This window comes from Phyllosticta capitalensis, assembly GCF_038381095.1.
Source record: "Phyllosticta capitalensis strain CBS 128856 chromosome Unknown BKA78scaffold_6, whole genome shotgun sequence".
In the NCBI taxonomy this organism is placed as follows: domain Eukaryota; kingdom Fungi; phylum Ascomycota; class Dothideomycetes; order Botryosphaeriales; family Phyllostictaceae; genus Phyllosticta; species Phyllosticta capitalensis.
Window position 1 is genome coordinate 2,206,062 of NW_027117444.1, and position 26,326 is coordinate 2,232,387.

The 26,326-nt window shown below is 57.3% G+C and overlaps 11 protein-coding genes across 11 annotated transcripts; 7 read left to right on the plus strand and 4 right to left on the minus strand.

Moving 5' to 3' along the window:
• Positions 1-664: 664 nt before the first annotated feature.
• On the plus strand, positions 665-2,358 carry BKA78DRAFT_296738 (tannase and feruloyl esterase; the record flags this gene model as incomplete). The annotated part of the gene is made up of 2 exons (XM_066886658.1): positions 665-867; positions 927-2,358. The coding sequence occupies 2 exons, from the start codon at positions 665-667 to the stop codon at positions 2,356-2,358; spliced, it is 1,635 nt and encodes a 544-aa protein (XP_066743770.1).
• Positions 2,359-2,678: 320 nt separating this feature from the next.
• On the plus strand, positions 2,679-4,541 carry BKA78DRAFT_372028 (uncharacterized protein; the record flags this gene model as incomplete). The annotated part of the gene is made up of 1 exon (XM_066892720.1): positions 2,679-4,541. One exon carries the CDS (start codon positions 2,679-2,681, stop codon positions 4,116-4,118), a length of 1,440 nt encoding a protein of 479 aa, XP_066743771.1. The 3' UTR covers positions 4,119-4,541.
• A 1,756-nt stretch (positions 4,542-6,297) lies between these two features.
• BKA78DRAFT_353929 (uncharacterized protein) lies at positions 6,298-7,625 on the minus strand (the record flags this gene model as incomplete). The annotated part of the gene is made up of 2 exons (XM_066891635.1): positions 6,298-6,957; positions 7,005-7,625. 2 exons carry the CDS (start codon positions 7,623-7,625, stop codon positions 6,298-6,300), a joined length of 1,281 nt encoding a protein of 426 aa, XP_066743772.1.
• A 205-nt stretch (positions 7,626-7,830) lies between these two features.
• Positions 7,831-10,276, plus strand: BKA78DRAFT_317606 (translation initiation factor eIF2B). The gene is made up of 3 exons (XM_066888728.1): positions 7,831-8,172; positions 8,238-9,716; positions 9,778-10,276. The coding sequence occupies exons 1-3, from the start codon at positions 7,995-7,997 to the stop codon at positions 9,915-9,917; spliced, it is 1,797 nt and encodes a 598-aa protein (XP_066743773.1). The 5' UTR covers positions 7,831-7,994; the 3' UTR covers positions 9,918-10,276.
• A 624-nt stretch (positions 10,277-10,900) lies between these two features.
• BKA78DRAFT_296742 (uncharacterized protein) lies at positions 10,901-11,629 on the minus strand (the record flags this gene model as incomplete). Its single annotated transcript, XM_066886659.1, has 1 exon — positions 10,901-11,629. The coding sequence occupies one exon, from the start codon at positions 11,627-11,629 to the stop codon at positions 10,901-10,903; it is 729 nt and encodes a 242-aa protein (XP_066743774.1).
• Positions 11,630-12,418: 789 nt separating this feature from the next.
• On the plus strand, positions 12,419-12,862 carry BKA78DRAFT_156787 (uncharacterized protein). The gene has a single exon (XM_066883033.1). It carries the CDS (start codon positions 12,513-12,515, stop codon positions 12,753-12,755), a length of 243 nt encoding a protein of 80 aa, XP_066743775.1. The 5' UTR covers positions 12,419-12,512; the 3' UTR covers positions 12,756-12,862.
• A 1,304-nt stretch (positions 12,863-14,166) lies between these two features.
• BKA78DRAFT_317611 (uncharacterized protein) lies at positions 14,167-15,128 on the plus strand (the record flags this gene model as incomplete). The annotated part of the gene is made up of 2 exons (XM_066888729.1): positions 14,167-14,779; positions 14,800-15,128. Coding segments are annotated over exons 1-2 (875 nt in total), but the record flags the coding sequence as incomplete, so codon positions are not given.
• A 998-nt stretch (positions 15,129-16,126) lies between these two features.
• BKA78DRAFT_317613 (uncharacterized protein) lies at positions 16,127-16,653 on the minus strand. Its single transcript, XM_066888730.1, has one exon. It carries the CDS (start codon positions 16,588-16,590, stop codon positions 16,258-16,260), a length of 333 nt encoding a protein of 110 aa, XP_066743777.1. The 5' UTR covers positions 16,591-16,653; the 3' UTR covers positions 16,127-16,257.
• Positions 16,654-18,511: 1,858 nt separating this feature from the next.
• BKA78DRAFT_317623 (general substrate transporter) lies at positions 18,512-20,469 on the plus strand. The gene is made up of 6 exons (XM_066888731.1): positions 18,512-18,776; positions 18,836-19,149; positions 19,200-19,390; positions 19,445-19,618; positions 19,672-19,992; positions 20,063-20,469. Exons 1-6 carry the CDS (start codon positions 18,671-18,673, stop codon positions 20,217-20,219), a joined length of 1,263 nt encoding a protein of 420 aa, XP_066743778.1. The 5' UTR covers positions 18,512-18,670; the 3' UTR covers positions 20,220-20,469.
• Positions 20,470-21,078: 609 nt separating this feature from the next.
• BKA78DRAFT_353933 (uncharacterized protein) lies at positions 21,079-21,915 on the minus strand (the record flags this gene model as incomplete). The annotated part of the gene is made up of 1 exon (XM_066891636.1): positions 21,079-21,915. The coding sequence occupies one exon, from the start codon at positions 21,913-21,915 to the stop codon at positions 21,079-21,081; it is 837 nt and encodes a 278-aa protein (XP_066743779.1).
• A 575-nt stretch (positions 21,916-22,490) lies between these two features.
• BKA78DRAFT_284296 (Spc98 family-domain-containing protein) lies at positions 22,491-25,932 on the plus strand. Its single transcript, XM_066885686.1, has 4 exons — positions 22,491-22,670; positions 22,718-22,779; positions 22,827-23,762; positions 23,810-25,932. Exons 1-4 carry the CDS (start codon positions 22,525-22,527, stop codon positions 25,549-25,551), a joined length of 2,886 nt encoding a protein of 961 aa, XP_066743780.1. The 5' UTR covers positions 22,491-22,524; the 3' UTR covers positions 25,552-25,932.
• Positions 25,933-26,326: the final 394 nt, after the last annotated feature.

The following is a 26,326-nucleotide window of genomic DNA, read 5'->3' on the forward strand; positions in this document are numbered from 1 at the left end:
ACCCCACACCTTTATCCCCGCACCGCGACTCTTGTCCCCTGCCAAGTGCCAAGTCAGTTATCTTCGGACGACGAACCAAAGAGGAAATTTCCAAGCCGCGTGAGTGGACTCTCATGAGGAATATCCTCGGCAGTAAGCTATGGACGCCTCTGCGTACCAAGCAACATTCCGGTTCCAGCCAAGGCCTCGTTTGGCGATTGAATCTCGCCGAAGTCATAATTCGCCGATTCTGCTGACTCGTGGCGTAAAGGGGTTCTTATAGAACATCTGGGACGCGCGAAAAACATCAAGAGCTGTTGGGAGTGAGACATGATGAGGGCAGGGGCAATGACGTCGTCTGCATATCCGCGTTGTGGTGTCTTGCGCGCCGGCTGCGGTGTGGCCGGGCGCCTCTCCCGTAATCATCGATCTACTCCTCAAAAGGAACGCGAGAGAGCAGGTGACTAGGCGCAGGCGCATTTTCCACGCGAACGCTAACCCACCGAGCGCAATGAAGATGGCTTTTCCGGAGTGGGGCCTTAGAAAGACGGCACCGGCAGGTGGTAGATGAGAGCTCCACTTGTTCAGTCCCTTAAAGACCCTGCTTGCATCATGCGTTGGTTGCAGCTCCCTATCCCCTTCTTTCTCAATTCCAGGCACCGGGGTCGGATCGCGAATCTCCACCATGAGGTTTCCCACGTCCAGGAGTGCGCTGCTGAGCGCAGGTTTGCTTTTTGCGGCTGCTGAAGCTAGCTCCAATGCCACCTTTGAGCAGCAATGCGGTTCCCTGCCTTCCTCCCTGGCATCAGTCATCCCGAATGCCACTGTCTGGTTCAGTGAATTCGTTACTGCTGGCACCAATTTGACCTTTCCCGACAACAACGTGACGTGAGTATCTTATCTTTCGGCCCCATAGCCCTCTTGAACAACATCTAATTCGCAAGCAGATGTGACCGGCCTTCTCAAGTAGTCTCTGCCGATCTTTGCCGTGTTGCTCTGCGGGTACCGACTAGCAACCGTAGCGAAATCAGCATGGAGGCATGGCTCCCCGTCAACTGGACTGGACGTTTCTTGAGCACTGGAAATGGCGGTGTCTCTGGATGCATCCAGTACGAGGACATGGCTTACACGTCTGGCCTTGGATTCTCCACCGTTTCGGCCAACAACGGCCACAATGGTACTGGTGGAGAAGCGTTCTACAAGAACGACGACGTTGTTGCCGATTTTGCCTGGCGCTCCATGCACACCGGCGTTGTCGTGGGCAAGAAGATTAGCGAGGCCTTTTACGGGGAGCCCTACACCAAGTCTTACTACCTTGGCTGTTCGACCGGTGGTCGCCAGGGTCTCAAGTCTGCTCAGTCCTTCCCGGATGACTTTGACGGAATTGTAGCCGGCGCGCCAGCGGCGTCTTTTGATAACCTGACTAGTTGGTCGGGCAATTTCTACAAGATTCTCGGAGACCCGGACAGTCCAACCTATGTCACGACTGAGATGTGGGCTACCATCCACGAGGACATCATCAAGCAGTGCGACGGCATCGACGGTGCTCTTGACGGCATCATCGAAGACCCAGAGCTCTGCGACTACCGGCCCGAAGGGCTCCTCTGCGCCTCTGACGCGACAAACACTTCGTCTTGCCTTACAGGTCCTCAGGCCGAAGCCGTTGGCAAGGTCTTCAGCCCCGTCTACGGCGTCAACGGCGCCCTCGTCTACCCGCGCATGCAGCCAGGCTCAGAGATCGTTGCCTCCAACATTCTCTACGCTGGCCCGTTCGCTTACACCAACGCCTGGTACCGCTACGTCATCTACAACGACCCGAACTGGGACCCCGCGACACTGGACGCGGAACAAATGGCGTACGCTGCTGCCAAGAACCCCTGGAACATTGAGACGTGGGAGGGCGACCTCAGCCGGCTGCGTGACCGCGGCTCCAAGCTGCTGCAATACCACGGTCTCATGGACGGTCTGATCAGCTCGGAGAACTCGCCCCGCTACTACAACCACGTGTCGCGCACCATGGGCCTGCCGACCGAGGAGCTCGATGACTTTTACCGCTTCTTCCGCATCAGCGGCATGTCGCACTGCACTGGCGGTGACGGCGCGCACGCCATTGGCAACGAGCAGGGCAACATGGAGAGCCTCGACCCCGATGAGAATGCGCTCATGGCCATGGTTCGGTGGGTTGAGGAGGGCGTGGCCCCGACCACGCTCATTGGCACCAAATGGAAGGGAGACACCGCTGACACAGGTGTTGACTACAAGAGGGCTCATTGCAAGTATCCGGCAAGAAACGTGTACGTTGGCACGGGCAACGGCACTGACATTGATGGGTGGAAGTGTGTTGTTGGAGGTGTCGGCAACGCGAAGCAGGAGCTCTGAAGAACTCAAAAATCATGGTTGCTCGGAGGGCTTAGTGGGTAGAGGCCTTTTGATAGTCTAACCATTCCTTCTTGGTACTTGACCGTTTGCGCTGTCCTTCTCATCATCTATTCACCTTCACACTGCAAGTTTATTCTGCGCGTTGTTCAAAGCAGCCAATCAGTCACCGCAAGGAGCTGGTCATCACATCATTCACTTTGCTTTGCTTGCGTCTTCCCTTCTCGAGCAGTTTGCCTCTCTATCTGCTCCATCAAACACCACCCCAAGCACCCGCCAACCAGGCCTTTCCATCCCCATCATCCAGCACAACAATTAGAACCATGGTCAAGCCGGCAGAGATGAGCTCCAACACTCCCATCAGACAGCGCGCCCACGAGCGCGACGATCATTCCAGCCCCAGCTCCAGCGACTTTGGGTCGTCTCCGGCAAGCTACCATTACTCGACCAAGCTGCGCTGCCTTCCCCCAGGCGCGCCCACGTCGCCGGAGTCGTCGCCTACGCCTTCGCCCGCTGCGTCGCCTGCTCCCTCTCAGTCTCAGTTCCAGTCACCACACCGCGTTTCTACGCCACCACCTCACTTCAATGATGGACAAGAACAACCCTCGACGCCGGCGCGAAGTGCTACAGACACCGACTCCAGCGACGAAGAAGACGACAATGGCCGCAACGACGCTGCCAACGCCAGGCTCGACTACACGACCTCAACGACGCGCATCAAGACGGGCGACGCGTCTCCAATCAAAACCGCACAAATCGAAGCAGGAGAAGAAGACGAAGGAGAAGGCAATGAGGCGCCTGCAGCATCCCCACGCTTCCATCCTCGCACGCCGCCGCAGCGCCCGCTCAACCCGCTCGCCAAGGAAAAGACCTTCTTGGATCCATCGCCCCTGGGCAGCCGGACTCGTCCGCGACTCACCCAGGAGCAGCTGGAGGCGTTGAGGGGACGCGGTTTGTTTGGGGCTGCTTTGATTGACGCGGTGGGTCCGTGTATGGAGGATGATGGAGAAGAGCATGAGGATGGAGACAAGCTCGAGGAAATTGCGGAGGAAGAAGAGCAAGATGGCGATGATGAGATGTCGGGCGCTCTCCAACCGCTTTCGCTGACCGCGCCAGCCACGACCACCGCGCCCACGCCGCCGACTTCGCCCACACGCGCCACCTCTCCTCACGCTACTCCAACGGCCACGTCTGCGTCCATCAACTTGGTATCGGACTCTCCCACCGCCAACAGTGCCAACACTTCGACCCTCCATCCCTCGTCCCCCCACAACCACACCCACACGCGCAACGCAAGTACCAGCTCCACGACCTACGCCGCGCTGCGCGCCAACGCCAAAGCCGCCTACGAAGCGGCACGCGCGGCGCGGGCCGCGGCCCCGGAAGACGAAGACGTCAAGGCGGCGTACCAGGAGGCACGGGCGGCGTACGATGGGGCGAGGAGGGCGTTTGCGAATGCCGTCTTGGACGAGGAGGATGAGGAGGAGGAGGAGAGGAAGCGCGGGAGTGCGGGGGGTGAGGGTAGAGATGTGGATGCGGATGAGGATATGGAGAAGGGTCAGCCGCATGGAGAGGGACGACTGGAAGAGGAAGACCAGATTGAGGCGCTGCCGGTGCCGCGCGCGGGCACGAGAGCTGCGCCACCGTCGCCGACGCCGCCTGAAGCCAAGAAGAAGAGGAAGCAGAAGCAGAAGGCGAGGATGAGCCCGCTGGAGCGCATCGAGCGGAGCGTCAGGAGGATGAAGGCGAATCGGGCCATTTGAGACTGGCAGTGGGAGAGGGCAAAGGTATGAAGGAGTCGACTGGAGGCTCCATAGTGTGCTGCTGGTGAAGCGGTAGGCATGCAGTGCGCGGCGAGAAGAGCAGAGGAGAGGGCTGCTCTTCGACACGCCAAGATGACTGCGCAGACGACACGAACAACGGAGGGGAGACTGGCGGCTGAAGTGGGAAGTAAGAGTTGGGCATTGAATGTGTAATGGAGGAGAAGATGCAAAGGCAGGAGACATTAGAAAACAGTAATTAGTTGCCTAAGTTGCAAGCAGCGGCGCTAGAACATGCCCAGGAGATCCAGACAGCCAACAGGAAACTTTGAACAAACCACAGTCCCTAAGTCAACGAAGGCAGGAGAGCCGTCTCGGGCATCTGTGTCCGCCCATCAAGTGCATGTCCAGTGATGTGACGGTGTGGTCAGCCGGGCAGCCTTGGTGCCCTTAGATATCAGATTCAAGGCCCGGGTTGGGTCAAGCTTTCGTCGTGCTAGATATCCATACCTTTCTGGAAGTCAAGAAATGCAATGGACTGGGCAGGTTGCGTGGGTGTTGAGTTGAGGTGAAGTGACGGCGGCGAAGTCGTGGTGGTGTGCGGCAACATCAACACCACGACAACAACACCAACAAAAAGAAAGGATAGCCTGGGTCCAAGGACATTGTCACGCAAGTCATCAATCATCGACGAGGAAATCTCCCTTTTCGAAATGGGCGAGATTCCAAAAGTGCTCTTGCCGCACACCTCGAGGCGACCTGGGCCTCTGGTCCGCCGTCCATGTCATTGTAGAAGTACTCGTCGGCCCACCCTGATCCCAAAACCAATCCATTATGCCACGGCAATCAGCACTCGGCGCGCCACTCCCCTTCCTGTAATCGCACCAACGAGCCAACAGAGCAAGAGTGCCCGCTGGAGGTCCACCTTTCGCAAGAAATGCGGATCGCAGAACCGCCATGGCAGTTTGGCTACATGACCAGCGCGATGCTGGCAGGCAGCCGGACCGAGCGGCGGCCGCGACTCGTCCTAGCAACGCCCCGAGAGCTGAACTAAAGACCAGCGGGGTTGAATTTCCGACGATGTCGTGTTGCTTGCTGACTCGGGGCAATGGCAAAGATTGCTGTTTGTGATCTCTCTCAGCGGACGTCGCTCTGCTGTGTCTGGTCATGAGGACGAGTCCAAGGGAGGGGAAATGGCAAGGGGGAAGGCGAGACTGGATTCCCGATTTCATCTCGAAATTCCGTGAGCAGAAGATGCGGAATTGAGAAGTCTCTTTCGTTGATCGACCCCGGTGGATACGTGCATGGTGGAGTTGGCAAACTACACACTGTCCAAGACTGCTGCTTCATCCATGGCGAGGCGAAGCCACGGAGTGTCGCAAAATAAATGGCAACTCCAAGGCGGTGCGGGGTCCCTGCTTAAATGCTCACTTTAGCTATCCTTTTACGAACAGTCAAGTCTCTGCGTATGTAGCACGGAGTTTGATCACTCACTGTGCACGTATCTCGACTCGAAAGTCAGGGCACACGAGGTCAACTTGAGACGGACAAGCCCGCGACCACAACCACAGGGAGCATTCGAGCACCGCGCGCGGGAATTTGCAATTCTCTGCGGGCCTCTGTGGTCTTTTCATCTGAACCAGAATCTCTGGACATAGCAGCATCTCCCCAGTCTGGAAAGGGCGGTCGTCAACAAAGCCGAGGAACGTCGACGGGCTGCAGGAGCGAGACTGGTTCAAGGATTCCATATATCAGTTGGACACCAGTGCAACGGAAATGTTCTCGTATTCTCATATGCCGAAAGGTGGTCATTCAAGACGACCCTTTGTGTTACTGGTATCAACGGCTTCGCAGAAGCAATGTGCTCAAGCTCAAGGAAAGAGTGGGAAGTGACGGCAACCAACGACGCCGGGGAATATAAAGTCAATCAACATAAGCGGCTTCCACACGCCAGTGGGCGACGAAAGAAATGTCCAACTCTGAGGCTTCGAATCGGCTGAGGCAGACCTGAGGCAGTCAGGGAGCATTCAAGCTCCTTGGGCTCAGGACATGGAGAGAATCTGCCCGCCGGAAGTGTGGTGACGAGCTTTTAGGTGCTTGCGTCTTGCACAACTTGCGACGAAGCTACAGCTGATTCTTTTCGTCACCCGCTTTGAGCTGTCAAATGACACGCACCTCGCCTTTACTCCTTTCCACATACTCTCCTTTCAAAATCTTCCACCAGGCGATCGGCGTCTACGACCTCCACTCCCTTCCCTAAGCCCACCATGTGGCTCTCCTCCCACCATCTCTTCGCCTCTTTGCCTCTAGCTGCTTCGTCGCCTTCGTCGTCCTCCGTGTCTACCAGCCCAGCCGTCCCTGCTCCCTGCGATCCTACAACCACCATGATTTGCCCCACCCAGTGCTTGTTTCCGGGCGGCTTCAACGCAGCCACGTTTTCGCCGCGGGGACCAGTCAAGTCTTCAGTCATGTACACGGTGCGCGGAGCAAGGTGCTTGAGCATGTGGACATGGCCGTTGGAGCTAGAAAAAGGCATGATGTGGGTAGGACGCGGGACAAGACGGCGAGCAGCGGCGTGGATTGTGCTGTAAAGTGCATTGTTGCCATCCGAGTCGCCAGCTTCATGCGGTTGCGGATCAATATTGGTAAGAGGCTGATCAGCAGAGCCGGCGGAAATGGCGGAGTAGGACGATCCAAGGGAGGCGGCCATGGGGTTGCCCGTGCTGGCGGGGGAAAGATCCTTGTTACTAGAACTGGACCCGGGCTTCAGGTGTGGTGCGTAAATCAGGATGAGGAGATTAGTGGTGGAGTGGTCGATTGGGGGAAGATAGGAGAGAATGGACTGGAAATGTCAATATGGCCCCAACGATCTATGATTATTATACGCACTGCTTGCTCGTGATATGCGCCCTGCTCTTCCTCGTGCGCAGCAGCATCGGCGGAGAGCACGATTGCAACCTTTTTCCTAACATCAGGACCAGACGATTGCCGTGTAGCTTCGGCAAAGGCGTCAATGTTCGCGCGAACGGCGGCAGCGCTCTCTGAAGATTGCGCTTCGACCTGGCGAGCAGCTTCTTCGGACCATCTTGAATGATCGGCGTAGTCGTTGCGCTCTTCTTCGCGAATCGAGGCCAGGGCTGCACCAAAGGCTGTGCCGGCGGCGGACACGCCCGCGGCTAGCTTCTTGCTAGCGTTGTCAAACACTTGTTGCGGACTGGGTGTGCGGCGGATGGCGCCAGACATGCGCGCCACAAAGCCCTCGTCTTCGGCTGCTCTTATGCCACTGGCGGACTCGGAGTAAACGATTCCATCATCTTGGACTTGTTGTCGCGGGTCGTCCCAGTTCGCGTCGTCGTCATCGTCGTCGCCTTCGCTGCGTTCGCTCCAGATCCACGCAGCAACACCAGCTGTCGCAATGGTGACGGTGACAATCAGAGGCACCCAGTAGCCGAGAGTCGAGCGACGTGAGGTTTGTTGGCGGCGGTCATAGCGGTCGTAGGAGAAGGACATGGCGGCAGCTGGTCATTGCTACCAGTCCAGCGCCTCAGAGGGTGTTTTGTTTCCTGAGTGTCGAGAAGTCGGTGGCTGGGCGCTTGAATGGTGGAGAGAGCTTGGTTGGATCCTGGGGCCTCGGGCCGTTGTGGTCCGTGCACCAGGGCCGATCGACGACACCGGGATGCGTCAGAGCTGCTCCAGCATTTTTCCACCTCATTCAACTCAACACCAACCTTGCGCCTGCCCGACTCACCCTCCCAGGACGCCACAGAAGCCGAGACTGGACTCAAAACCCCTGTCGCCATCCTTCAATTGAAAAACCACCGCGATTTCTTTGAGGAATTGGCAAAGACCACTGAAAGAACCGACCGCATTACGTCCGGCATGCCTCATGCAACTCAGCCCACGACGGGCTTCCAGGCTCTGATCTTGTGCGGGCCTGGAGTCTCGCTGGATACCTTTACTTCGAATCCTCAAGACTTCCCCAAGGCGCTCGTCCCAATCGCCAACCGCCCCATGGTCTGGTACCCGCTGGAATGGTGCTACCGCATGGGAATCACAAGTATGTAGCGACGTATGTTTTGGTGCGTGGCGGCCGTTGGAATTTCTGACATTGATACCTGTCAGACATTACACTCGTCACGCCCCCAGAATCGGCCGACGCACTCGACGCAGCCCTCTCGCAGAACCCACACCTTACTTCTCTCCCGTCGCCAAAGCCCGACATTGTTGCGCCTGCGGACCTGACTCAGACGACTGGCACTGGCGAGATTTTCAGGCTAAAGGAAGTTCAAGAAGTCATCACCGGCGATTTTGTTGTACTGCCTTGCGACTTGGTCTGCGAGCTCAACGGTCAACGCCTCGTTGAGTCATGGATGATTGAAGAGGGCGGCCTTGGAGGAGCCACTGGCGGCAAGGAGAACAACCGACCTTTGCCCCTCAGCATCGGAGGCGAAAAGAGCGGTCGAAGAGGAGGGCTGGGTGTATGGTTCCAGACCAAGGGAGAGGACGCCGTCAAGGGCGAGGAGACGGACTTTATCGCCACCACGCCGCTGGGGAAGCCGGTCGTGGCGTCGCACACGGGCTCGCTGCGTCCGGATCTGTCGAATCTTGTCTACGCAATCCCCAAGGACGTGTTGAACGACATTGTCGACGAGAGCAAGGGCCTTCCCATCCGGCATTCGCTGCTGATCAAGCATGGCCGCGTCAAGATGATGACCACGACCCGCGACGCCTTCCTCTACTTTTTCCCCTACTGGATCCTGGAAATGCTCAAGAAGAATGAAAGATTCGATAGCGTCTCTGACGCGCTTGGCTGGTGGGCCAAAGCCGGCTGGCAACACGGTTTGGGCGAGAAACTAGGGCTCCGCGACATCTTCCACCCCCGGCCAGAGCCCAGCCTTGAGGAGAGCGTCGGTGCGGCCACGCCGGGTGTGTTGACGGAAGAAGTCGACATTGCCAGTCTCTCCAGCACATCCAAGACGCCGCACGACGCCGACCCCAGTAACCCTACCAGCACCGACTCGTCCGGCACGCTCCCGCTGGCCTCTCGCGTCCAAAACGCGTCTGGTCCGGCGGTGGAAGTGACGGCCATTTCAGAATACAAGGAGCCACTGCACGTTCCTCGCATCCTAGCCTACGTGCAACCAAAGGCCCCGACGGCCCCCTTCATCCGGCGCGTCGACACGGCCGCGCTCCTCCTCAACACGTCGCTCCGGCTGGCCAAGCTTCCCGCGCTCGACGAAGTGGGCGGCAACCGCAGCCTAGCGTCGCCCTTTGCGCACGCGTCCAAGATCGCACACCCGGAGACGATCCCGCTCAAGTGCCGGGTCGAGGCCGAAAACAGCCTGGTGGCGGAAAACGTCAGCATCGGCGAAAAGTGCAACGTCAAGGAGAGCGTCATCGGCGCGGGCTGCAAGGTCGGCGTCGGCGCGCGCCTGCAGCGCTGCCTGCTCATGGACGGCGCCGAGGTGGGCGACAACTGCCAGCTCACCGACTGCGTGCTCGGCCGCCGCTGTCGCGTCGAGGGCGGCCCGGCCAGAGGCGACGAGCGCACCGTGCTCAAGGGCTGCGAGGTCCAGGAGGGCTTCGTCGTCGAGTGGGGCAGTAAGTCTTTCATCACTTTAGAACTTTGGGTACGACCTGAGAACACTGACGCCCTTCACAGGAGAATGGAAGGACGAAAAGTTCAAGCTGTTTGGCGGCGATTTGGAAGACGCAGACGGAAGCGAAGCGGACGCGTTTGGCGGCGACGATGACGATTCTGACGCGATGGAGCCCGAGCACCCTGGGGACTCGCTGCGTTGAGGCGAAGGAAATTTCGTAGACAAGACGACTGCGGCATTTGGCGGTCACTTGATTCTAGCGGCGGCTGCGTGTGTCAGTGTACGAGGCGTGGTATGTAGTAAAAGTAGTGGCACACGCAGCAAGCAAGCAATATATAGAACGACCAGCCAGCAGATCAACCAAAAGAGCGATCAAAAGAAATTCAAATTTCCGTCTTGAAAAGCACATCATTCGTCATGGGAGTCTTCAAGCCCCGTGAGCATAACTACAAGCCTCTTAAGCACACAAGACCAGCAGCAGTTACAAAGTCCTTTACATGGAGAATCACAGGGAGCAGTCGAAGTTGTGTAGGTAGTTACCTATCGCCGGCCACTACAGACTGCCTACCTACGTGCCTACCTACGTGCCTTTCCAAGGAAGCCTCCATGCCCGACACGAAAAACACACACAGAGCAAGCAAGCAAGCGCGTATGCACGAGGTGCACAAATGGCCCAACAGACAGCCACCAAACAAGAGAAAACGCACCTCGCCCACCGGCTGCCTGCCTGCCGCGTCAGGATGTGTGCACACATCAGAAATCCTACTCCAACATTTCGCAGCCGTCGATCTGTCTGCTGGGGATAGTTTGGCCGGCGGGGGCGTGTGTGTTGCTCGGGCTTGCTAAACAACAACAGACTGACCATGACCAACCTGGCACGCACGTTCCGTGGCACCATTGATTGCGGGAGAAAGCGTTCGGGTCCGCTTTGAGAACGAAGGAAGGGGACGGAGCGATCTACGTAGCTTGACCACGGACAGCATAGAACAGCACGGGCAGCCGTCACGCGTGTATGTGTGCATGTGGTAGGAAGGACGGGAAGCGGTGGATCGGAGCCGCGCAGAAAAAGGGGCTGCGGGATTGTGGGCAGATGGTGACCTATGTAACTGGGCAGACGGACGCAGACGCATACGTAGACTCAGACGGTGGGAAAAGTAGGTCGGTCAGGACCTGTCTGTCTGACCGTCAGTTCGTCTCAAGGGACATGGCAGATTGCTCAGCTTCGAGCCAGCTGACGAGCGAGCAAGCGAGCACGCAAGCGCCGCATGCAATTCCCTCAAGGTATGCAGCAGGTGCGCAAGCAGATTGGCAAGCAGGGAGACAGGTAAGTAGGTAGGTAGGTAGGTAGGTAGGTATATGGGTGATGTGAATGCAAAGCACAACCTCGCGTGCTCGTGCGATGCAAAGCGGCTTCCTAGCCAGCCAGCCAGCCAACCCGTCGCGATGGTGCAGACAGTTGCGTACAGACTCGGGACGTCCCAAATCGCGGCCATCTGCACGCTGCATCCTTGGGCCTGTATGTATTCTGATCCAGCATTGTCGCCGAGAAGGAGCGCCTGGGACTTTGGGGAAGTGAGAGAGGGAGAGTGTGGGTGGACGATGAGCGTCTGCTGGCACGGAAAGATCGATGCGTTTGTGGTAGGGGTGCTGCGAGTTGTCCGCTGGATGACGGTCTGTTGTAAGCCGTTCATTTGGATCTGTTGGCTGGAATAGCCACTCAGCGGCTGGTAATCGGCAACCATGAGTGTGGGAGAAGCGGAGCGTCGCATGCAAATGTAGTTGTGGAGGAGGCTGCGACTGTGTGTCTTCGGAGAACAAATGATTGACATGGCGAATCGGTAGAAGATGCGCAGCTGTCGGGTCGTAAGAGGGCCCTGTTTGCGTTGGATTAGTGACGCTTCTTTTTCGGTGCATTTTGGTCTGTTGTCTGGGTTGTTGAACTCGCCGAGTATCCGCTGAGTGAAGCAGACAAGAAGAGAAGCGCTCGGCTGAGAATTTGAGCTTGTTGGTTTCGTGACGAGGAATGGATGGTCTGGGATGGCGTTTATGGAGTTGATGTGCAGAGCTCTCCGGGCAGTGCTGGAAGTTGAGTGTGATGTTAGAGCTGCGCTTCAGCTGCGAATGATGGAATTGAGAAGTGGAAGCCTCATTTTTCTCCCGCCTCTCCCGCGATGCTTCTCATTTCTCTGCCGATAGACACGCGGAGAACCTCCAAATCGTATCCGTCGTATCTTCGATGATGCTGGTGAAAGATGTATTGACTGCTTCCTGTCAGCTGAGAGTACTAAGCTTGTCTCCGTCTTTTCTTCCATCCGCATTCCCCAGCGTGTGTATGAGGAAACCAGGAAGTCTGAAATTCTTGTGCACCGCTTCGTCTTTCGATCTGCGATTCCTGTGATGCTGCGCTTCCTGCGGACGACAGGTGAGACCCAACTTTCCCTCTGGTCTTGATCCCTCTAGAATTGTCCGGGGAAACTTGAAGCGTCGAGTTTCCGTGCCCCTCTGTCTATTGCAGTTGAAGTAGGAGAGCCAAAGCTGCCCCCGCTGCCCTGCCTTTGTACCTCCAGTCTTCTTCCAATGCTCCATGCAAATATCCCCAGGAGCTACCATGGTCCTCGTCTTGATTCTTCATGTCAGATGTAATGCATGCTGAGTGTAGATGCGCCTTGGCCGGGGTTGAGGTTGGTGTTGCGGGTGGCCGCATACCGCTTGCGTTTGACGTCCATTTCACCGCCGCTTCTCGCTCTGGCGAGCTGTGATGAGTGTTTGAAGTAGCTGCGCCTCATCTGGAGAATGGATGCCTTACCGGCATGGGGCTCGCATCCCAGGTACCGGCATCGCAGCCCGCTCTCCGCCATCCCGCTGTTGTGCCTTCACCCGCCATGCCATTGAAGATCCAAACTTGTCGCGATGCTTTCCACTTGCAAACAAAGAAAAGCTGCATGGGAGCTTGACATGGCTGCCTCTCCTCTTCCCTGGAAACCTGGCCGAGTTGAGGCTTCCCGGATACCAACTTGCTTGCTTGCTTCACTCCACTTGACTTGTGCCTCCATCTATTCCATAAAGTTGAAGGCTCCTTAGGTGCATCCCGAGTTGGTTCTTTGTCGTGTTTGCTTTGGGTCCTGGAGAAGAGTCTGGCCTGTTCCCATTAGCTCGTTTTCTGTTGGCTGGTTCCATCACCGCTTGACTTGCTTTCTCACCCTGTAAAGCTCCTGGGCCTTGGAGACATGATGCAAATGAATTGCCATTGATGCAGCCCCTTTGTTGCCCTCAAGGATAGATTCAATCAAACCCAACTCGCCCAAACAGCTGCAGCTTCTGCTGGCTTCTATCACGACATCATCGCCCCCCTCCCGCCGTGTGCTGTCGCCCCGTCTTCCCGCGCAGTCGCCATCACAACCGCCAGAAGGGGAAAGGGCTGCTCGGCATCGCCCACCAACCTGCGCGCGGTCCCAAAGTGCACAAAAGAGAATTTCGCACCTCTCCTCCTCCGTTCCTTTTCATCCTCCTCCATCATCCTCTTCGCACCCACAAATCCTTCAAAGGCTTTGTGTTTCGTCGCATCTCTTGCCTCCACCAGCTTCGCAGCCCTTCGGAACGTCGCGCAAGACGTTCGCTCAAGGTACGTGCTTCTTCCTGACACCTTTCCCTCTCAATTCCTGCTCTGGCGGCTTTCCGGCGACGCGCTGGGCGGTTTGGCGGGTGGCCGGGCGGGAAACCTCACCGGCGCGTCGCCGAATCGTCTGAATGCTCTCCGGTGTCATGATCTCGGGCATTGGTGACGGCCCGCGCGTTTTTCCTCGTCTCCAACCTTGCAAGACCTCAAGCTGACTCGATGCTTTTCAGACTCACTCCAACTCTCAAGCTTACGCTCAACCTCTGACAACCCAACCATGTCTGACAATTGGAACTCAAGTAAGTTGCCCTCTTGCCTCTTTTCCTTCTTCCCTACTCTTGCAGATCACGTTGTTGCTTCCCCAGTCAGACAATGTTGGCTAACTTCGATTTGCAGACAATGACGAGGCTGGTCAGTGGGATGCCGGTGCCACGGGTGGTGACACTTCCTTTGGCAACGACCCTTTCGGTGCTGGCGGTGAGGGCGCTGGCGGCGAGGCCGGCGAAGATGTCGAGTGCCGCAAGTAAGTCGCATCATTCCCGTTCATGAATGTCCGCTGACTGTGACCAGCTGCAAGGCCATGGGCCACTTTGCCCGCGACTGCCCTGAGGAAAAGCAGATGACGGGCGAGTGTTTCAACTGCGGCGAGGTTGGGTAAGTAGCAACCGCTCCGGTCCACAACGAACATTACTGACCTCGATGACAGCCACAACAAGGCCGATTGCCCCAACCCGAGGGTTTTCCGCGGCGAGTGCCGTCACTGCAAGCAGGAGGGCCACCCAGCTGCTGAGTGCCCTGACAAGCCTGCTGCGGTCTGCAGGAACTGCGAGCAGGAGGGCCACGTCGCCGCTGACTGCGAGAACGCCCGCTCGATCGCTCTGCTCTACGCCGACGTCGACGAGATGTCCGACGATGCGGCTTGGGCCATGCTCATGAAGGCGGACAAGGAGAAAAACCTTGACGACTTCAAGATCGCCCTCAAGGCTTACGGCAAGGCCCTCCTCGCCAACGGTCAGCCGTTTGAGCTGGCCGTCCTTGACCAGGCCATGCGTGATGACAACATGAATGTTCACATTGTTGCCATCGACAAGAAGGAGAAGGCTGGTGACGTGTTCACCATTGTCGACTTCAACGGCAAGACTGGTTGCACTTACGGTTTGTCGTTCAACTTCTCCTACAAGCCCAAGCGCAAGATGGCCATGTCTGGTTGGCCCAAGACCCCCGAGGAGAACCGCGAGCGCCTTGCGGACGCCGGCTTCGTCCTTGACCGTTTCGTTACCAAGTGCCTCAACTGCGGCGGTAAGTCACCACTTTCATCAGCTCATTCTGGTCTTTTGCTAACACGCTTTCAGAGATTGGCCACTCCAAGAAGGCCTGCACCCAAGAGGCCGAGGAGCCCACCGGCCGTCCCGAGGTCAAGTGCCTCGTTTGCAACGAGCTCGGTCACCGTGCGCGTGACTGCACTCAGGAGCGCGTTGACCCTCACGCTTGCCGCAACTGCAAGCAGCGCGGCCACAACTCGCGTGACTGCCCGGAGCCGCCTTCGGCTGAGAACGTTGAGTGCAGGAAGTGCCAGCAGAGTAAGTCCAGCCGATCCAGTCTTTTCGGTCTACCTTTACTGACTTGCACTTCCAGAGGGTCACTTCTCGAAGGATTGCCCCAACGCTCCCAAGCCCGTCTGCCGCAACTGCGGCGAAGAGGGCCACATGAGCAAGGAGTGCGAGAAGGAGAGGGTTCCGCACTGCTGGAACTGCGAGGAGTATGGCCATGCTGCTCGCGATTGCCCGAAGCCCAAGGGTAAGTCTGAATACAACTTCCGCGCGTCGCAGGACATTTTGCTAACCTTTTGACAGATTGGTCCAAGGTCAAGTGCCGCAACTGCGGCGAGATGGGCCACACGGTGAAGAGGTGCACGAAGCCTGCCGCCGAGGAGGACTCTGGCTTTGGCGGTGGCTTCGACAACGGTGGGGGCTTTGACAACGCCGGTGGTTTCGACAACGCCGGTTTCGACAACGCCGACACGAGTGCTGGAGGTTGGGAGGGTGCCACTGGCGGCGAAGAAGCCCAGGCCTGGTAAGCTTTTCGCGACACCACACCTGGTTTCCTTGCTCTTTCTTCGGGTTGGTCTGTAGGATTTCTGGTGGAGCTTTCGACTTTTGCTCTTCCATCGCGCTCACGCGCATTCGGTCTGCCTTTTCTCAACTCAAAAGGCGCAAAACGGTGAAGATTGACGGAAAAGACTTGAACTTCTGGAGCTTCCGGTAGCTAGCAATACAACGCAGAAGTTCACAAAACGAGTGCTTCTGCAATGGCCGTGTACGTGACTTTTGACCTACTGACTCCCTTCAGCTCCGTGATGGCGTCTGCAATCTTCGTCGACAGTCGAGTCTGGTGGTTGGTGCTCAAGGTACGTACGTCCTTTGATCAGGTGTCTTCTGTGGCTAACTTGGCACTCGCCGATCTCTCAACAGTGTGAGGGCAAGGTGACAGGACCGCGGTACTCCGAGAGGCGCACAGCGCAAGACACAAACCCTTCGGCAGTTGAACGATCAACACTGCTTGCATGATCTGAGCCTGGGACTCTGGTTGCTGGAGGGCGACCAGCGACCATCTCTGGGCCATCCAAATGCAACATTACATGCGCATCAATCGAGCGACTCCGCAATCCGATCCCACAAATCGGATGCATGATATCATGGCCGCCTTCAGCTACCTTCTCCCCATTCCTGCCCTGCTCTGCTGCTGAGATGAGATGTGTAAACAAACACTGGACAGGTCCAGATGACGACGGACGAGGATCAGATGGTGCCCGGAACTTCCCAATGAGGCAAAGCCGAGGCGCTCGCGCGCGCGGCCGCCGCCCCCAGGGCGTCCAAAAACTGGGGAAAATAAGAATGATGATGGGCTTGTTTGTTCCAGTGGCGTTTCAGCGCGAGAGAAAGCGGAGAAGCCGGTAGGTCGGTCTTTTCGGATGGCAAAGCCGCTGGTTGTCGGGCTGGTGGCAGCGTTGTTGTTGGTCGGCTGCGGTGGCGGATGCCAGCCGGTGGAGGGTGTCGTGACCGGCGCTGTGCAACGAGAGCGCAAAAAAATCCTGCAAGGATTGATTCCGCGAGACTACTCGGCAACCCGTCATCATTACTCGCCCAAACGTGGAGAAGACTGGAGTGGCCAGGGGTGCGGGGAGTTGTTGGTCAGTGGTCACTACTGGTCTGGCGTCAGCGTGGAGAAGATGGAGGAGATGGAGGGGAGCCTGGAGCATGCATGGGGCAAAAAGCAGACGTCCCCTCCTGTTCCATCAACAACAAAAGTCTCGATGTTCGCCACTGATGACCCGCATGGTGGGATTGGCTCTGTGCCGCGACGAGGTATATTGGCGACGAGCAATCGGACGACAGTCGACGACGAGATGCAATCGACGCCACAGCACACGGTGGCCCACTGTTTGCACCCGAACAGACCCTGCTGCTTCTCGTATGTACGTGCATTTTACATGTGCCGCTGCTGCTGCTGCTCTGGACTTTCTCTGTCTCCTTTTCTCGTGCCACACAGCTTTCGGCGGAAGCCAGCATGTATGTCGTACAACGGCATCGGGATCGGGTCTTTCGGCACAACGAGCAGACGGGACTTGTTTGGCCCAATAGCGCGCTGCGATCTACGACTTTGAGAGCATGGCACGGGTGGGCGTTTACAGCAGCCCAATGCGGAGCACTGGCCCAGCCCGGAGGGCTCGTCTTGAATCAGCAGCCGTCGCCCGCGGCTATGACGAACGAGGCGGGTCCCGTTAAGCGCCTCCTCCATCTGGGGTCTTGTTGTTGTGAGTGGAGGAGAACGACTGGAGGAGGGAGGGGTCCATGCCATGCATGCTCCTCCGTCCGTACCTAACCCCAGCAGTCCCTCCGCAAAACCCCAAGAAAAAAGAGCGGAGAGCGGAACGAGGGACGACGCGTTAAGGCCGCCGGCGGCCTTTTGACCGGCACCGCCGCGAAACCGCACCTCCTTCGCCGTCAACCCCAGTTTAGCAGTCGTCCCTCCCTCACGCTGATTTTGTGGGGCGACGTCGCAACTTGGTGGCGTGTATTTTGGCTCTCTCCGCTAACCCCAGAGCCCCTCCCCCCCAGCATCATGCTCTCATTCCAAAGTCCTGCCGCTCCGCAACTGGAGGAAACAGTGGGGATTGAGAGCACAGTCTGGCCCAAGACGAAGCGTTCCCCGAAGAATGCGCATGCGACTGAGCAGGGCAGACCTCTGGGCACGAGTCATCGTCCGATTGGCGTTTGCAGAAAGAAGACTGTGCGCTTGGCAGCTAGCGGGCTGGCTGGCGGGCTGGCGAAGAAAGGGAAAAAGTCGTTCGTGGTTTTCTTTCTTGGAACGCCAGCCAGGCGGCTGTGTGGAGAAAAGGGTTTCCCCAGACGGGATGCCGTTTTCTTGTTAAGCTTCCCCGGAAAAAAAAATTCTCTCGTCAGGGTGCTGTGGAGGAGGGGAGGGGTGTTCTCTGCGACGTTCTGGAGCCGCAAGCCCTCCCGACGCGATACCGGCACTCCGGCAGTAAGCAGGGCGAGTAAGGCTGACAGCGACGCCGAAGATTGTCGATGGTGGCCAAGAAGGAGGACGACAAGGGCCCGGCGGCCAAAGACGGTTGTGTCACGAGAGACACGCCGGCAGTTCCAAAACAGGCAACCCGAGGCACGCTCAGGTCCGCCCTAAGCGCAATCGGACACTGAGAGGATGGAGAGCCCCAGTCTGCCCCAGTGTGGTGCCCCCCGGGGGGATCCATTTCCACAGCTCGGTTCCCTGTTGGCTGTCCGCTTCAACGTCCAATAACGGCGTCGCGACGTCACTCGACGCACGCGGTACCTTGAGCCACCCCCGGACGCGCTAAACTGCCCACGGCATTCTGCCCCAAACCTTTGAATGGACTGTCTACCGCCCAAAGAACCAACCCCGGTCGTTATGGCTGACAGCCTCCATCTGCCGCATATAATATAGATGACCCCCCCGGTCCCATTGTGCGGCCGGACTAGATGCGTCAGCTGCGGCCGCCCCCTCTCCAACTTTTCTTGATATATATGGTCAAAGAAAAGCACATGAGAGAAATTTGCCGTTTTGCCTCACCTTACCCATCATGAAGCGCTCCACCTACTTTGGCCTAAGGGGCACGAAGCTCAATGTTGCCATTGGCTTCATTGCCGGTCTTGATTTCTTGTGAGTAGGCTTAATGTACGAAGCAATTGAACAAAGACTGACTTGGGGCGACAGGCTTTTCGGTTATGATCAGGGTTAGCTACCGCGCGCGCGAGCCATATTCGGGATTTTTTCTCTAATCGTCTGTTGCAGGTGTCATGGGAGGTCTTTTGACCCTGGGCTCCTTTCTCAAAGTTTTTCCAGAGATAGACGTCAATTCGGGCACGACGGACGCGGAAAAGAACCATCTTTCAACAATCCAAGGCACGCAACAGTCTCAATCCAAATCCGTCAATGGGACAAAATCTAACAGCGAGACACAGGCATTTCGGTGGCTTCGTACAACCTGGGATGTTTCGTGGGCGCCGTCATCTGCATCTGGCTCGGAAACATGCTCGGCAGACGCTGGACCATCTTCACCGGCTCGGCAATCATGGTCGTGGGCGCGGCGCTCCAGACGTCTGCGTTCTCGCTCGGACACTTCATTGTTGGCCGCATCATCACCGGCATCGGAAACGGCCTGAATACGTCGACGGTCCCCACGTGGCAGTCTGAGACGTCCAAATCGCATCGCCGCGGCCAGCTCGTCATGATTGAAGGCGCCCTCATCACTGGCGGCATTTGCATTTCCTACTGGGTGGGTACTATTTTGAAACTTGTGTGTTGATTTTACTAACTGAATCATAGCTCGACTTTGGTTTCTCCTACCTCGAACCCAGCTCCGTTGCCTGGAGGTTCCCAATCGCTTTCCAAATCTTCTTTGCATTGATCATTCTCTGCTTCATTCTCGGTCTCCCAGAGTCTCCGCGTTGGTTGATTCTCAAGGGCAAGGAAGAGGAGGCCATTCAGGTGCTTTGCGCACTGAATGAGAGGGAGCCGTAAGTTGATTATTTCGCACATGTGCGGAAGAGGGTTGCTGACACGCCGCGAAGTGATGACCCGTACATCGAGAACGAGTTCCTCGCCATCAAGGACACGGTTATGGAGATGGCACAGGGCAGCTTCCGCGACCTCTTTACTTGCACCAAGGACCGCCACTTCCACCGCACCGTTCTGGCTTACGTGAACCAAATGTTCCAGCAAATCAGCGGAATCAACCTCATCACGTACGTTGTCCAATCTTTACACCCCCTTCCAATGGCTAAACCCCCCTGTCCAGATACTACGCCGCAAACATTTACGAAAACTACGTCGGCCTGTCCCCCTTCATCTCGCGCATCCTCGCCGCCTGCAACGGCACCGAGTACTTCATCGCGTCCTGGATCCCCGTGTTCCTGATCGAAAAGGTCGGCCGGCGCTCGCTGATGCTGTTCGGCGCCGTCGGCATGTCGCTGTCCATGGCCGTGCTGGCGATTGCAAACTCAATCAACGAGGGCAAGACGGCCGCCGAGCGGAACACGGCCGCCGGCATCGTCGCCGCGGCGTTTTTGTTCGTCTTCAACAGCTTCTTCGCCGTCGGCTGGCTCGGAATGACGTGGTTGTAAGTGTTTTACTGTTTTGATGTTTGTGTCTTGCTGGTGGAGAGGAGGAGACTGATGTTTGCGAAATAGGTACCCCGCCGAAATCGTCCCCCTGCGCATCCGCGCCCCCGCAAACGCCCTCGCCACCTCGGCCAATTGGATCTTCAACTTCATGGTCGTCATGGTCACGCCCGTCGCCTTCTCCTCCATCGGCTACCAGACGTACATCATCTTCGCCGTCATGTGAGTCGTCCTCGGTTCCCCCCTTGGCCATCCCCTCCCAAAACTAACACCCCACAACAGCAACGCCGCCATCGTCCCCGTAACCTACTTCTTCTACCCCGAGACGGCGTACCGGTCGCTCGAGGAGATGGACACCATCTTCCACAAGACCACCTCCATCTTCAACGTCGTCAGCGTGGCGCGCAACGAGCCGCGCCGCTACGGCAAGAACGGCGAACTGCTCATCTCGTACGACGACACCGAGGAGGCGGCGGCCCACGGCGGCGGCGCCCGCCGCGGCAGCAGCACCGCCGGCGCGGGCCATAAGCGTCCAGGTGTTCCCGTGGATGGTGCCAGTAGCAATGTCGGCGAGAAGAGGAGGGAGGGCCGCTTTGAGGATGTGGGGAAGAGTGAGGATGTCGGTGGTGTCAAGATGGGTTGAGTGAGTGTGTAGTCGTGGTGCCCAGCTGGCCCCGGGACGCGGTTTGTTTAAAGCTGGGGGGTGTGGTCGTTGATTTGGAGAAGATGAAGAAGAGGAAGAGGAAGTCCAGATTCCCTTTTGCTTAGAGCCGCTTGCATGCGTGCGGCGCCCTCTGCCTACCTGCATGTTTTTTCTTTTCCTTTTTCCTTTGACGCTACATATGGCTCTCACGCACCTAGATACCTCTCAGCCGCACTGGCTGGCTGTTTATGAACAAGTCTCTGTTTTTCTTCCATCACCAATCTTCAATCTTTCCACAGTACATGTGACGACTGTCGCCCCTGACAAGCCATCTTCCTTCACTGCCCTCCCAGCCTCCACAATTCCCCATCTTTCCAATGATTTCGACTTTCGTACAATGCCACAGAGGCAATACCTTCTCCCTGGCGTGGTAGAGACTCACTCACTCTTGTTGTCCCCGACGGTGCACCAGCGCGCCGTGGGTCATTTGTCCCATGCCGGCCATTGCGTCGCGCAGGCGGCCGAGCTCCGACTCTAGGTCGCGGATGCGGGATGTCTGTTCTTGAATTTGCTCGTCCTTCTGCTTGGAAGCCTCGGTCGTCGCCGCGCGCAGGCGGCTGAGCTCTGACTCGAGGCCGACGATGCGGGATGTTTGGTCCTGGAGCTTTTGCGGTTTCTTTGGGGGTTCTGCCGTCACCACGCGCTTCGACTGTTTGCGACTCCACTGCTGCGCCTCCTCTTCAAGACTCTTGGGAACATTTTCGAGTGCATCAGGTGCACCAATGAGCCATGAGCACCAATCGTCGTAGTCGTCAGGCTGCTGCTGGTACCTTTTCTGCGTCGTGGTCTTGGATACAGGGCCGGTGCCCAGACCCTGGATATTGTAGTCCTTGGTCTGCTGCCGACCCTTTTTCTGCATCGTGATCTCGGGCAAAGGGCCCCCCAGGAGGTAGTCGAAGTCGGACGGCTGCAGGTGCTTTCTCTGCGTTGTGTACTTGGCCACAGGGCCAGTTGCCGGCCCTAGGAGGTCGTCGAGGTTGGACTGGATGCGCGCGTCTTTAACGTCTTTGCGCTTCAGGTCCTCGTCTTTGAGCTCGATTATCTTCTCTAGGTCCCGGATGCGCTTCTGTAGATCTTGGATGCGTTCAAGCAGTTGGGAGAGGCTGAATTCGCGCAAGGATTCGAGGTCGTTCTCGTCGATTGGCTCGAGTGTTGCCGACGTCGACAAAGGCTGATCGCAGCCTTCGCCTTCTGAGCCGAGACGTCGGCGTTTCGGCATGATGGCTGTGAGACGCGTGGACGGTGGAGAAGTGAAAAGCCCGAATGATAGCAAAGTAAAAGATGAAGACGGGAGTGAGTTTAAGTAGACATTCAGAGGCAATTTGACTGCACCAGTCACCTCCCAGGTTTGATTGGGCTTTGGCAACATGTCAACGACAATGCCTGTTTACGGGACATGTTGTTTCCTGGATCTTTTCAATCAGCTAAAGTGGATGGCCTCCAACAAGCAGAAAAATATATCAATGAACAAGTTTGGGAAATGGTGTACAAATGCATCGTGATTGGCTGGTTTGAGCAAGACTAACCGAAAGTGGAAGCTCTGCTTGAATCTACTCGACGAACACTACCAGTTCCTAAACACAAAAAAAAGACCTCATTTTATGACTTGCAGGATAGTCATTTACTGCTACTTCATCTCAAAGAGTACAAACAAAAATTTGTGCTGGATCAGAATTCAAAAATCGGTGCTGCCTCTGCAAGGCGGACGACGCTCGGACCTGGTCGGAGAAAATCGGCGGTCCCCGCAGTGGCAGCAGCTAAACATCGCGTCTGCTCAACGCGACAACCAGGTGTGAGCGCCCGGCAGCAATGACAGAGCCCCACACCAATGCCTCAGACCACAGAAGAACGCGTCGAGCACGCGCTACTAAAACTCCTCGAGCATCTGCTACCCCAGTATCCCGATGAGGATGATGATGTCGCCGACCAGCGCCTCGACGACACCTTCAACTACGCCCTGGATGCCATAGGCAGGCAAGAACAAAACACCTCGCGCCCGGGCTCTGCTAACCATCGTACAGCTCAGGCGAGCCTAGCATAGCTTCAGACGTCAATCATGCCGCAGACCTCATCAAGAAGAAGCGTGAGTGCCGGCTGGCGCAACGACTTGGACGACGCTGACCCGTCTAGTCGTGCGCGAGAGCAGCTCTCCAGAGAAGCCGCTCCACTTTGCGAACCTGTACTCCAGACTCTTGACGCAGCCCGTCCTCAACCAAAAATGGGCCATGCTCTACTTTCTCTACCGCCTGTCCGACTCGGACATGCCCGCCGCCCTCCACGACCTCCGCTCCCCTCCCAGGTCTCCTGTCCGAAACGAGGCCGCCTACCAGTCCCTCACCGCCCCCGAGAACCCCCTCTCGCCCGCGAGATTCCGCGAACGGCAGCTCGCCGATAATCCTACATTCAACGAAGCCTTTGCGAGCGAGGGGCTCCAGCGCCTGCCTCCTGCCGAGGAGTCGAAACCAAACAGGGCGTCGGCCCCGGAGCGTCCAAAACCGGCAGAGAAGCAAAAGGGACATGAGCGGTCCAAGTCGGCGGCGATTGATCGCAAGAGGACCAGCCTGCAGAGGAAGGAGGAAGAGGCGGCGGCAGACAAGGGCGGGGAGAAGAAGTACACGTCCCTGACGTCCTACGAACCCTCGGAACCGGCGCTGTTGCGCGACCTGCCCTTTACGCTACAGGGTCTCTCGTCCTCTAACCTCGTCTTTGCGGGTTCGTCGACGCTCAAGATCCCCGCCTCGCTGCCGGCGCCGCTGGTCAGTCTTTTGCACACGCTGGCAGAGCCGTCTCTGTTGTACCGCAACCTGTCGGAGTTTGTAGATTCGTCTGAAGGTGGCTTGGTTGGACAAAGTCTCCGTTCGGCCTTGGGCATCGAGCTGCGGGCGTACTTGGGCCTGGTGGCTACGCTTGAAGGCCAAATACGGCGGGCGCTGTCGATGTTGGATGACTCGCAGCCTCGACAAGGAATTGGTAAAGCGGGCGTGACATTGAAGCGATGCGTGATATGGACGCGGGAGGCCACAATGGGGCTGCGTCTAATGAGTCTAATCGTGGAGGAGTCAAAAGGTAGGTCGTCAAGGAGGCGGACATGATTTGATGCTAACAAGTCACAGGCAAAAAAGGTGGCGAGCTGATTTCCCTCATTCATTCATTTTCTCTGTCACATGGAGACCCATTTGTTGGCGCTTTTGCAGAACGGCTGCTTGCTCACGTTACACGACCCTTTTACGACATGCTACGACAATGGATTTACGACGGCGAGCTCTCGGATCCCTATCAAGAGTTTTTCGTGTCGGAACAATACGAAGACCCCAACGACGAAAACGCGGGCAAAGGCGCCGCGACGAGCGTGTGGGAAGACAAGTACAAGCTGAACGAGAAGATGACTCCTACGATTGTATCATCCGAGTTCGCAAACAAGGTCTTTTTGATTGGCAAGACGCTCAACTTTATCCGCTATGGATGCGGGGACGCGGCTTGGGTTGAGAGCTACTCCAAGGACGCGTCGCGAGAGCTCCGCTACGGCGACACGGCAGCTTTGGAACGCAACATTGGCGAGGCCTACAAGACGACCATGGCAAGACTGATTCACCTCATGGCCAACAAGTTTAAGCTTTTTGAGCATCTCCAGGCGCTGAAAAAGTACATTTTGCTGGGGGCTGGCGACTTTATTGCCGTTCTCATGGAATCACTGTCGTCGAATCTGGACCAACCGGCCAATACCCAGTACCGGCATACGTTGACGGCGCAGCTCGAGCACGCCGTGCGCAACTCGAATGCCCAATACGATTCTCCAGAGGTCTTGCGCAGGCTCGACTCGCGCATGCTGGAGCTCAGCCACGGCGAGATTGGCTGGGACGTTTTTACGCTCGAGTACAAGATTGACGCGCCGGTCGATGTCATTGTAACGCCTTTTGGGAGCAAGCAATACCTCAAGGTGTTTAATTTCCTGTGGCGCGTCAAGCGCGTCGAATTTGCGCTGGGCAGCACGTGGCGACGCTGCATGACGGCGGCACGGCAGTTCCTGGGCGCAGTCGAAGATCGCGTAGGAGCCGACTGGAAAAAGGCACGGTGTGCCGTGGCCGAGATGATTCACTTTGTCAACCAGCTGCAGTACTACATTCTGTTCGAGGTCATCGAGTCGTCGTGGAACACGCTGCAAAAGAAGATGCGGCAGCCGGAAGCCACGCTCGACGACCTGATCCAGGCGCACGCAGAGTACCTCACAAACATTACGCGCAAGGGCCTGCTGGGGTCGGATCGCTTGGACTTTACCGGCCAGCTGCACGAGCTGCTCAAGATTATGCTCCGCTACAAGGACGCCGTCGACGGGCTGTACTCGTTTTCGACGGCCGAGTTTGCGCGCCGCCAGGAGCGTGCGGCCAAGATTGAGACGCGCACGGCGGCGGGCAAATGGGGCCTCTCTGATCGCGACTCGGGGGCCTTTGACTCGCCCGTGACGCGCAGCCGCAGCGGGACCAACAGCGACGGCGGGGACGCAGGCTTTTCGGCGGCGCCGCTGCTATCCAACGTACCGGGTGCCGGTGCTGGCGGCGGTGCGGGCGTCGAAGACGACGACATCCTAACGGGCCTGCGCAACCGGCTCAGCTTGCTGGGCCGCGACTTCAAGGTCAAGGTCAGCCTGCTGCTGGGCGACCTGCTGACCCAGCCCGACACCGACATGCGCTGGCTGGCCATGGTCATGAACTTCAACGACGTCTACGCGTCGACGCGCCGCAAGAAGACGGTCGGCGGCAGCAGCAGTGCGGGTGCGAGTAGTGCGGCGGGTAGACGCAGTCGGGCGGAGGGGTTGGAAAGGGGTGCGAGTAGTCGCAGGGGAGAGGAGACAAAGTAGGTGGGGAGAGGCGAGTTGGTGTGGTGGTGTTGGGTTTGTGCTTTGCTTTCTGTAATGGTGTTTGGTTGCCCTCTCTGGACTTGAGTAGATGGACGGACGGATGGGCGCAGGCAGTACGGGCGAGCGAGCGATACCATTCGACATGATTGATTTTTGTTTTTGTTCCTCATCGAGTTGCATGTTTAGTTGGACCAAGGACGGCGTGTAGCCGGTTGTTACTCATACAGGGTAGTTACTACAAGTTTCGAGTCGAAAAGGACGGAGCAATTGCGATCCCTAGACCACCTAGCCGGAGGTACATGTACCATGATGATATGTTTCTGCTTCTGGCTGGCGGGCAGGTGCATGAAGGGACTCCCTACGGGCGGGTGCATGCATTTGTGATGCTGTGAGGAAGAGGATTTGCGCAAGGTTTCAGGTTTGACAGGTCTGGGCAACGGTTGGCAGTCTGCGAAACAAGACGAAACTTCGGCTGCAGAGGTACTGGTTATGATAGGTGTACCACGGCTGAGAAGAAGCGCCTGTCGAGGATTGAGAGTCACTGGGGACTTGTCGCTTCGCCGGCCATCCAACAAGTAGACCATGGTGCCATTGTTGTTGAAGACGAGCATGTAAACAATTCCTTGCAGGACAGGGGGCAAACGGGGGAGAGCAATGATGATGACAAGGGGTCACCATGCCAACAACATGTCTCCATGCTGAGTCCTGACGTGTCACTAGTCCTGCCGTCGACCACCAAGAGCGGGCCGCCGCCGCCGCCGCAACCTTGATTTCC